General features: G+C 41.0%; 1 protein-coding gene across 4 annotated transcripts in view; it reads right to left on the minus strand.

Annotated features, from left to right (window-relative positions):
- Positions 1-12222, minus strand: part of shf (Src homology 2 domain containing F) — a 109427-nt gene that overhangs the window by 87536 nt on the left and 9669 nt on the right. For all 4 annotated transcript variants that reach the window (XM_042514418.2, XM_088079967.1, XM_042514487.2 and 1 more), the window contains exon 2: positions 4104-4236. In XM_042514418.2, coding sequence (XP_042370352.1) covers positions 4104-4236 — 133 coding nt within the window. The remainder of the gene's footprint in view (positions 1-4103; positions 4237-12222) is intronic.

A 12222-nucleotide genomic window follows, 5' to 3' on the forward strand; every position in this document is an offset into this window, starting at 1 on the left:
ATCGGTTACACACCTTTGAATTTTACAAGTTGAGACAGCTACAGCCCATTTTATGAGGAGGTAGACTAACCGTTTTATAGATTATATGAATTTGGCTGGTGGTAAATTAAAAACTTGCTCTGACAACCATAAATAGAAAAGTTTCCGTTGTTTTGGCATGTTTGGGGTTTTCTGTCCATCTGCACCCATCTGTGAAAGCAAAAGCCGAGAAGAGAATGAAGAGGGAGGCTGTTGGAGCTCCAGCTATCTGCAGCCAACAGTCTGAGAGCTGAAGGAAACTCACGTATTGCTAACAGTGCAGGTTGTCACAGCGTACAAAAAAAACTGTCTTGCCTTGAGAGTGAAAGAGTAAAGAGATGAGAGAGAGTGATAGTGACAGAAGGAGACAGAGAGATGCAAGCCTCTTTGCTTCACATGAGCAGTTTGGTCCTTTCTTTGCTTCGGTGCAGCAGCCCATGCTATAGCCCCTCTCTCTCCTTTTTAGCCAGCTACATTCTGAGTGTGCAGTTCTGCCTGACCAATATGCTGTCAGAATGAGAGATGCAGCAATTACTCTATATCCACGGTCAGTATACTGATGTATTGGTGCATGCACTCGGCCCTGCACAGTGAGAGAATGTGAAGGAGCAGCGCCTGATCCTTATTATATCATTGAGGTACCCTTGGGCAAGGCACTTATTAACCCCCAAACTGCACCAGTGGGGCTGAACTGGGCAGCATCCAAAGCGTGAATGTGTGCAACTGTGTAAATTTGGATGACAGTGTTGCTAAAAAATGAGCAATTATGCTCTGTGTTTCTGGCCTGGATACATAAACGTTAAAAGAAAGTCAGTCACACTACATGTGCTACCAATAATGAACCAGTAAAACATAATATTTGGGTTTTTGGTGCAGTTACACATGACTAGACTTTCAGTTATTATGTATTATGGGTGTTTTAAGCATGATTAATATTACATTCTAACCCACAGTCATCAATATGGCCCATCTGAGTTAAGGCCGAGACTCACCAAACCGACATCAAATAACTAGCGGTGAAGAAAGCAGACTGATGCGTTCATCACGTCGCCTGTGTCGCAGCCAAAAAATTGCACACTCCACAAAGACTCACCACCTCCAAATAGCACAAACGCTCTGCGCCTGCATGAGCGCAAATAACTCTCCATACAAACAGCCAGGGGCCATCTGTAATAGTCATTGACATAGGGAAATAGGAAAACCGTCATGATGCTAGTTAGCTGGTTAGCACATTAACAACACTATCCAATAGCGACAGAACAAATTATATTTACCGTGCAACAGTGAGCAATAACATAAACCATTAGGAAATGTTTCTGGATAAAAAGAAAAAATCTTACCTCATATGACAAATTTGTTTTGATCTCAACCCCTTCCGACTATAGCCCTTTGCTTACAGTCTTTAATTCCGTTTCCATGAGAGTGATTTTATTTACCAACAGCTTTCTCTTTTTTTTAAGCCAATTCAACATGCTGAATCAGCTGAAAAAAAAAACAAAAAACAGACGAGCTGAGAGGGGATGACAAGGGCCCTCAAGGGCCAACAGTGTGGGACACACTGCAATGACTAGGGCAAGACGCTGAACGACAGCCCATTATTAAAACGCAGTCAACAGTTGGCTTGTTGTGTCAGGGCCTTTAGGGGGAGAATTTATTTATTTATATAGTTTTTTTAGGGACAATGCGAATTAACACAGTAAAACCTCCATCTGTTACAAACAGGCTGGAGTAGCTGATGTTTTACATATAAAGATTAAAGCTATTGCTAGTTTCCAACTCCTGAATGTTAGTTGGTGGTCACATTCATTAGATCTTGCTAATTAGAGGGCGTTATTAAAAATGTTGCTATTGAAATTTCCTGGATATGGGTCAGAGGTCACCTAATGAGTCATTTCAGGAGTAAGAACTTGACAATGATGTGAGAGGACTTTTAGTGTTTTTCATTTCAAAATTTCAGTATCCAGCTCTTCTGTACTTCTCTTGCAGACTTTTACACAATGGGTTTATAATAAAACAATTATCATTATTAAAAATAACAAAAGTAGAGGTATAGTTTAGATATATATAGTTTTTTTCTTAGCTAGGCTATGAAATGTGGTTGTCAGCATTGTCGCTAGCAAAAAAATACATTTTGGCATGCCTGTCACATTCTTTTGGGGGTTGAATGTCACGTCTTGTTCTTTATATTGTTCGATTGGGATTGAAAACGTGCTTATAGGAAAGATTTTTCCTGTCTACATTCTCTGGGGCAGGAGATGTGTTAGGTCATTGAATTTCAATGAAAATGTTCAACAAAATTGAACTTTTTAAATGTATTTATTTATTTTCCCCTATTAAAATAACATTTTGACTACCATTTGGGGATGCTAATCACATGTACCCAAGACATTTTTGAGAGTCCATATCTAAGACTTAAGTCACTCCATCTCTACTATTTCTACACTTTAGGCTTCCATTACACATTTAAAGGGAATCGGATTCAAATGAAAGTAAAAAGAGTTACAATGGACCCCATTCTCCCCTACTTCTTTCAGACATTTGATGGAATTATTCTGTGGACATTACACATAATCCCCCTGTTTGCAGATGGATATATCAAACATTGTTGAATTTCCCCTCCTCAAATAATGCCATTTTTATCCATGTGCCTGCATGTTTGAATTAAATGCATTATTTAGCACTTGTGAAACCAGCCATCCATGGAATAAATCCATGAATCATTATGAATATTAAAAGGATGACAGCAATGCCAAAGAAATCCACTAACAGCTCTATTCCAACCAACGCCCTGCCAACTCAGTCAAAACAGCAGACCAAAAAAACAAAAAGCGGCAATCAATAGATATGATGGATAAAAAGCTGAGGAGCCTGAAAACAACACCACTTCAGGTTTCAAAGACAGAAGCAACCAGAAACAACAGCTGAAGACTTCATCAGATCAAACAGACAATTGCTGCCAGCAGAGTTTAGTTTGTCAATACAGCCAAATGCAGAACTGTGTCGAGTTGAATTTAAAAAGGCACAGAAAAACCTGGAATCAGTTCAAGATTCAAGTGATGCCGCAGACGCCTCACTCAGATTCTTTTTCTTTACAGCTTCCTCCACCTGAGAGAGGCGATAAATCTTGAGTTTTTGTACTCAGCTGAGGCAATGACTGGGCCAGAGGTCAAACCAGTAAGACAGATGAAAACAAGAGATTGTCTGGAGGCCCATTAAAAGAAAATTGCTGAGGAGGGACAGAGACATTCATGTCTTGCCTTTGCGGGAGCAATGGGAGCAAGTGTGTGTGTATGTGTGTTTATAAAAGTACAATATGTGGGGGAGAGTGAGAGGAACCCCGAATATTGTACATGATATGTCTGTTTCAGTGCATCAAGGCACAGGTGCTGATATCTGGTAGTTCCAGAAACATCCATTTGAGGTCATACAATTTTTTTTGTGACATTCCTTTCTTAGGCACTCAGGTCTGTTTCAGAGAGGAAAACAGCTGCCACATGTTTTGTTTTCTCCACATTTTTCATCATTTCTCCTCTCTCTGCACACATTCTTTGTTCTTTGTCATTGCTGCGCTCACTTAGCCACAGAATGAATGTGCGCTGTGACAAAGCCGTGTGGAGAATGTGGTTCGGCTGAATTCTTATGTTAGCACATAGCTATTGTTGTCCCTTCCTGGAAATCCTAGCAAGTGGCTGTCTCCACGTGAACACAGTTCAGCAGGGAAAACACAACATTAAAAAAACTGCACTTCTAAGGTGTGCTTTTAAAATCACTTATGGGCTTGTATGATTTCTGGGGGCAAAGTCGCTGCTTTAAAATGTTTTGGCATCTTTCAAGGCGCACAGGTCATTTTTGCTCTGCTGCACCTGTCATGTAAAGTGGCTTTGGGCCATCAGAGCCTCTTCATTAATTCCCAGTTTGGAAGCATATGGCTAAAATCATACTGCATACTAATTAATGCTCCACTGGACATACAATATGGAATCATAGCACAGATAGACAGATAGAGACACAAATCAATTACTTGTTACTAAACCTGAAGGTGTGAAGGTGGACAGAGGTGGCTGGGAAAGAAAAAAATGATTTACCTGCCATCATCTTCTGGGCCTCATATGGCTCCATGTAGCCGTCATTTTCGGTCGTCACTTTTTCCGTGCTGGTTTGAGTGCCACCAGCCTGCTCAGCATCGAAAGGGTCTGCGTAGTCTTCAAGGATAATGAGCTGCACGAGAAAAGATAAACATGAAAATGTGTGATGGAGGGAGAAGGAAAAAAGGTGAAATAGCAAAAAGGGAATTTATTTGCTGCTCTGTTGAACAATGCAATGTTGGTAGGTGTTAGGAGCCTTGCATGACAGATACTGCTGCGGCCCAGGACAGGACCAAGTGATATCCACTGAAGCAGGCCAGGAGATAAAGGGAGAAACACATAAATAACACCCCACCTCTGTATGCCTCAGCACACCACCACAATGCCCCAGCTTTTAGCCTTACAGCACGCTCTGTGCTGCTGCTGGTGTGCCTAATTATATGATAGCCCAGTGACAGGCCTACATTTCAAAAGTAGAGGAAAGAAGACCACAACTGCTCAACTTTCTTAAGAGAAACAATTTGGCAGATTTATGCCGAGCTGGCAGTGAGCCACGACTAATTGCAGTCTTGCTCTTTTGCTGAGCATTTTGTGCAGTAGATGGCAATTAGGTGGACGTCCCGAGACCCAGAAATACAGCACAAACCTTTAGGGAGCAGAGCAACAGTCCGCATCTATACTGCCTTGGGGGGATATTTGTTTCTTTGATATGTTTGCTTCATCTACCAGGACACTGCTTCAAAAGTAAAGTTCTACCCTTTGTAAAGTAAATAGACTCCCATCTGAGTCATCTGTCCTCTTGGACATTGGATCTAATGAGGGGGTATGACTGCAGGGGTTTGGGCTTGCTGTTAGAAAATTGACTTTTTCTCTGTTGAGGCTCCTGACAGGCTACTCCTGCCAATCAGTGGGCAGAGGAGAAGGGCACTTCATGCTCTGTAACTTGAAAACATTTTAGTCAAGGGTTTCCAAACAAATAAGGAAACGCTTATGCATACACCTCAGTGAGCATGTAAACACGTACATGACTGGCACTACACCCTATGAGTCATGTGTAAGAGGAAGGGATTTGGTGTAATTATAAACAAGCTCATCATTCAGCTGGTGGACGGGGCCAGGCGGGACAGACCAGAGGTGGACTGAGCCTTGTGCCCGTTGTGCTGTGCCTCTGCCTAACCAGCTTTCCTGAGAACAACCACTGTCCATCTTTTTGCCACAGAGGGAGCGCATTTCCCAGAAGCAAACCACGTGTGCAGGCCACCCGTGAGATTGCTACAGATACACACACTTTCACACTTTCACACACACACTTTCTCACACACACACACACACACACACACACACACACACACACACACACACACACACACCTGCCAAGCCTCAGGGAAGCAAGTAAAATGTATAGATTCACCCTTAAAACTCTGGGATTTCTCTTTGGCTGGGAAAGCACCAACATTTTTACAGTTCTGCTCAAGGTCAAGTGTTATTTAAAGACGTCTTGAAAAGTTTCCAAGTGTTAGAAAGTTCACTTAAGATCATTTGTAAGCCGCTTAGTGACACAGAAATGCTGGTAGGTATATTTCTGCACAGATCATCTCCACTATACATGGATTAGGTAATAAAGGCGAAGGAGGTGCGTATCATTGATGTGTTTTATAGCAGCTACTGTGTGTTAAATCCACCTTCTTCAATATTCCCTCTCCATCTGTTTTGGGTAAAATAACTAGGACTTTTTTTCTGCCACAGCATAATTACGGGTTCCTTGAATGTTTTGCTTCTGTGAATTTAAGCAGGGGAGAAAAATCCAATACAAACTTTGTCCTGGTTTGTTTTTGTGCCACAGAAGTATACATAATTCCCTCACAAGTTTAATTAAAATTCATCTATTCAGATAAGAAACATCTTTGTGGCCCTAGAGAACCCGAAACTCTCTGCATTATTATGCTTTACAGCCGCAATGTCGTTACCATCTCGCACCTTGTTGCACAGAAACTCAGCCATCAGTAATCATAGTGTGTGCCAAACCCACCTCAGATACAGTCACTGCAAACAGAGCCCAAACCTAAGAAAAAGTAACCCTCACTAAAAAAATACATGAATCACCTAAACGGGAGGGATGAAGGCTAATTTGACTGTGGTCTACATGCTGTAGAGGAGGTTTGAGACCGTAGCCCACAAATGTGATAAAACCCTCCGAATGCTGCATATTACTTTCTCTTCAGCAGCTGCAGATGACAGAGGAAGTTTAGATATTTGCCAAGAGTGAGGTTTTAACAGAGCTCACACCTCTCTTCCACCCACCTTACCACTTAATTCATGTGCCAAAGGATGTTTGGGCATGTTTCAGGAAATAAAGGCAATCAGTTATTGAGTTATGTGTGGAGCCACTCCAAACAGATGACATCATCTTTTGCCTTTCCTGTTGACATAATGCAGGACAAATAAAGGGTGGGGTACGTGATGAGAATTTCTGATAGCATCAGACAGAGTGACGTCTTAGGATTAAATTATATTATATTTCTAAAGTGACATGGTATGAGAGGGTAGATAAGTTAAACACTTCACTTTAACTGTAATGTATGTGCCTTTTTTCCTTCTCAAACAATCAAACTCTGGCTAAATCAAACTCTAATAGGCCTGCTGGTACTCTGGAAGCTAAACAGGAATCAGCAATCAGTCACAAGTGGCTCTTGGTTGTTCTGCTCTTTCAAAATTACCTCTACAGAGGCAGAGCCGGTATTTGGAATAACCTTTTTTTTTTTATCATTTTAACTTCAAAATATTCTGTTTTGAAACTCTCAAGACAATATGCAATTAGAACACATTGTAAAGTGTTTACAATCAAGATTTATCACTTCAATTTCTGTTGGTCTGATTTAAAGATTTACAGAAATGTCGACATCTTAATTATGGCCCCTGTGTCCAAATGCATTTAAATGAGGTTGCAAAGGCTTGTCATCAAACAGCTAACACTACAAAAAAAGGGTTTACATTTTACAGGCATGTGTATATTTAGCTCTAAGTTGGGCTGTAAAAGCTCTTTTCAGCACCTGGCTCATGTTCTTATGCCAGTCAGCAGGGATGGTCAAGTTTTCTTTTCCCATAAAATGCAAGTTTAAGCTGATGACAAACCAGTTAGCAGCCTGCCCACTGATAAATGAAAATGAATCAAAAACAAGTTGGTCTTTCTATTTCACTTTCATTTAAAAATATTGGGATTTTTAAAGCTCAACATAATGGCAGTAATGTTGATGACTAACAGTTGCTGTTTGTCTGAGAGGTATCTTTTTTTATGAAGGGGGAATTACCAGCTACATGGTCATTACCAGCTCCACCCTGTGTGTCACAATCATACCTTTACAAACCAGTAATGTGTACATCCGCAGTATTCTTTTGTCACCCATTAACAGGCAGCAATGTAATTAATTTTAGTTGACACACATCCTTCCTGGGCATCTTGGGATTTGAACCATCAACAGACTGCGTCTATAAGGCGCCATCAGCCAGCCCCAACAGCCTAGTTCATGTTTGGGTGGAGGAGGTGGTTAATATTTCCAAATTGTTCCAATGTGTCCTTCCAGTCCCACTGCACTAATGACTACTCGACAGCAGGAGGAGCATGGGGTTGTGAGGAGAGGGGTGCTAGAGAACAGCAGCGTCGCCTGGGGACACACCATCTGCCTTGTGGCATGCCAGGGTGTGTCAGGACTGCAGCCAAGCCGCACTTGTCATGAAAGCAAAATTCCCCCTCAGCACAAGACTGCAGTGCCTCAATATATCAGGTCGTTACTAAGCCGCTCTGTAAGCCTATATGAATCTCACAAAGCCACCTCACAGGCTTAGGCCATGTCCCCGTGGTGGCTGGGTCCTTTACTGGTCTGCAGCATAGAGAGAGAGAACTCACTCAATTACTTTCTCTCCACAGCTCAGATCCCAGGTTGGCCGTGTCTTACACCTGCCAGAGCTCTGGCAACTCGCAGAGGAGAGAGAGCAACAGACTTCTTGAAATGCACCGCGGCTCTCGTGCGATGAAGCTGACTTCAAATCACTGAGAACAGAGGGGGAACATTAGCAAAGCAGGGAGGCTATAACAGGCACCTGCCACTTTGGCTCAATGCTAGATCTTGATGACGCTGGGGCTTGTAGGATTGCAATTCGATTGGGCCCCAGTCTTCTATTAGAAGTGAGAAAATACAGGCTACAACTCTCCTCCTGCTTTCTTAATGGAGAGAGAATGTGTTAAGGCTCAGGGAGTAATGAGGAGAAAAGAATAAAAAATTCAAAAGCATTAAATTTGAGCACAGCTGGAAATTTGGTGGTAATAATTTGAAAATGGGCTGCTACATTTCTCTTTGTCTGTATTTTGAGCAAGCTCCATGTGCTGGCATTTTGGAATTGTATTCAACCAAAACCAACTACAACATAACAATCTGATGATTTCACCAGGTGGTAACCAGATAATCACCTTTAGACAGAAAAATAATAAGTAATCTTATTTTCGTGATAAAATAAGAGTAATCTTATTTTCACTGAATGAATGCAGACAGCAATATGATATTAATGTCATGGCTGGTCCAGGAAGGATTGAATGCGTCACAAGCTAGTCAAGGTTGAAGCCCCCCTGAGACTGCCAGAAAAGTCAGCAGGCTGTAGAATGAGGGAGGAGGAGGAGAAAAAAAAAAGAAAGACTGACGTGTGTGATTTATGTCTCACGCCACAAGGGATTTCAGCCACTGATAACCTAATACAACTCAGTGCTTAGCAGCTCAATTGCATTAAGGCATTTCAAAAGGCTTTTTTTTGCTGCTATTGCTCTTTTGTTCTTCAGTGCAACAAAAAGGAAAGCATACCAGTGTTGTGAGGACAGAAAGCCACTTTAAAGAAGAGGGGAAGGGAGGGGAGAGAAGACAAAAGATGAGGGGAAACAGTTTTTTTTTCATCTTTCGACAGAACAGAACTGCCATGCATAAAGTATGTTTACTACTTTTGGATGGAAAACCGTTCAAAATGTTCATGTAAACCCCAAACTCAGCAGCTGAGTCTCACTGCAGTGCGCAGTGCTGACAGCTCCTCCACCTTATCTTTGTCTGTAAACACAGGACGAAAGCTGTGCATGCAGTGCGCAGTCATCCTAAGATAACTTGGCTACACTTTTCTAAAGAACGTACTGGAAAGAAACATTCCTTCCAGGCAATTTATTTGAGCAGGCATGATCACTGCTTCGTCTGTTGACATAATGCAGTTGCTATCAATAAGATGCTTTCATGTTTCTAAGAAGCGAGCGCAAATGCTGTTACAATTCAGTGAAGGCCCCTTGTGAAGACTGAGCCCTGCTTGGTTCTATATCTACCAAACAGATTAGGAAGACGGAGAACTGGCTTTGCCTCTAAAGCAGAGACAGTGCGTTTCCCACCATACAGACCCAACATTAATGAAACTTTATTGAAATGCTTCCAGAGACACACAGTTGCTGCTTGAGCTCCTGCCTCTCTGTAAGCTTGGAAGAGTGATGTGCCTCCTCTAAAGGCCTACTCAGGAGTCTGCAGAGGCGGCTAATGGAATTACTATATTTGCTATAAAGACCCCTTTTCACAATCAGTCATGAGCTACTGCAGTCCGCACACCACCGAAGAGCACTTCGCTCGAGCTAAACAAACAAAATGTTTATTTCCAGGTATATTCATTAGTTTTGCTTTTAACCTAATCGGAGTATCATTCAAGAGCCTAGATTCAGTGCTAGTAAGCATGCTCATCCTTGTGAATCAACACTTCACAGACAACAAGATAAAATCATGCCAACACCTAAAGCCTTGTGAAAAAACATTTATCTGTATTTCTTTCCTTCCACTCAGCCGCAAAAGTGCACTTTCTTGACCGTAGTAGCTATCATTACCAAAGGATTTAGAGCCTATATTCAACATATGCTTTCCTGTATGTTTTGAGGATTAGATTTAGCATTCCCCTTTGCACATCAATGTGCACAGCCATCAGTTTCACATGTGTCTCCCTAAGCGACATCTGTGCTGTTCAAAGCACAGCTCACTTCTGGCTGCAAACTTATTTATTACACACCATCCCCTTTAAGATTCAGACCACATTGAATGCTGGCTCTTTAGATCTCTGCACTCTTACCCATGTGGGGCAGCTTTCGCACAGCAGTCACCCAAACCAAAGCTGGCTCTTTTGGCACAACTGATTTAGCCTGTTGTTGATCATGGTTTGCATGGGAATGCTTCCAGATGCAGCAGCAGCAACACTGATAACATGCACCACACTTGCGGGAAAAAACATCAGCAATGCATAACGTAGTGGAGCCAGAACAGCTTTGTATAGAAATGGGTTTAAAACACATTCTGTACACCTGGATAGTTCCCACATCACCACTGTAAGTATGGGTTACTGTGCATTATGAGGCTTTTATGGCACCTATAGTCCAGTATACTGCAGGTCATAACACTGCACATATGCACTCACAAATCAGGTGTGTGTGTGTGTGTGTGTGTGTGTGTGTGTGTGTGTGTGTGTGTGTGTGTGTGTGTGCGTTTGTATGACTTACACATATACACCCACATGGGAAAAAGAGTGGACTCTCAATCAGTTCTGCTGCAGGATGTCTAGTGTTCATTATCATTCAAATCAGACTTTCCGAAAGACATTCAGTCTGTACAAATTATTACTCAAGAGCTTCCAAGCAATCAAGATGAACTCCTTGAAATTTCACTGAACAGTTTAAAAGTCCTTAGACCTGCAAGAAGTTACAAATATGAACATTTTGTGTCATTTTAACTTTCTCTCATGACAGTTGCCCTTCTTACTGGAAAACTTCTAGTAACGTGTAACATCACATCTCCTGTTACCAGAGGAGATGTATGGCACTGAATGTAGCAATTTCATATTTCTTTTGCTACCAATGCTAACGGATTTTGTTGATTATTTTGGGGAACTGCCTGTGTCCACCACTGCATCATCATCCCTGAGCAACATGGATTAACCAACATTAGAGCTTCTGCCTCTCTCATCCCTTCCCTGTTCTTTAGAAAATATACAGTTTAACAGGAATCCCATCAAACATTATCTATAGTTATCTGTATTCCTCATGCAGAGGCCTTATGTGGATGTTATTATCTGCCCCAAAGACTCTTTAAAAGCCATTAAAAGTATACTGTAGCATCTCAGAATGTCCAAATACCAAATTTCAAGTCTCAAGACACAGAATGCAGAAACACTGTAATGCTCTCTAATAATCATATTTAGCATTTATAGGCATTTAGGTATCTGTTCTTTACGATTTCGTGACCACAAATCTACCTTGTTGCATTTGTTGTTGCAAAAGCAGCTTAATTTCCATTCACTGAAATTAATTTTGGCTACCAGAATAAACAATTGTGCACAGTAGAGATGTGTACAATTAGTCTAATCGACAGTTAAAAAATGACACACGTACTTTTCCTAAAGATTTATTTTAAAATAGTTTTCAATAAATGCTATTTGTTAAATTTTATTCAATTAATTGTTGTCATATCTTGCGAGATTACTTGCCATTTCAGCTGCATTAACAACAGGATTTGGTAATCAAAAAAAATTAACAATTTCAAATCTTATTACATTACGCATTTTGTTCAGACAATGTTTAACCTTACAGATTAAACTGTGCTCAGTTTCAGCTGTTATACTTTTAGACTAGTTGACTGGTCTAAGTCTAAACGTCTGTTTAAACATCAGGGAAATTAGTCATTAGAAACATATAGTGCAGAGCACCTTTCTGTCAGGATTTGTTTTGCTGAAATCTGACCTGAAAGACTTTAAAGACAAGTGTTCTTCAAAAGGTCAAATGTCACAACTATGGTTTTGAATTACTGTTTAAAACACCAACATGAGCTGGTAAATGATCTTACATGCCACCTCTGTGCAATCAATATGCTGTCAGGCTATAAAGTAAGTAGTACTACGTAAACAATATAGGCTAAACTACACTTAGAAAAAAACTCTGCATCCCCCATCCATTCCTTTCTACACTTGAAAAAAATAAGCTATTTGTTTTCAGTTTTAAATAACTAAATAATATGATTTTTCAATGACTTTCTACTCTAGCTGCCCTCCTCTCCTGATGATGTACTGT

Source organism: Plectropomus leopardus, chromosome 1 (assembly GCF_026936395.1).
Source record: "Plectropomus leopardus strain MGB_pleo_1.0 chromosome 1, ASM2693639v1, whole genome shotgun sequence".
NCBI classification, from domain to species: domain Eukaryota; kingdom Metazoa; phylum Chordata; class Actinopteri; order Perciformes; family Serranidae; genus Plectropomus; species Plectropomus leopardus.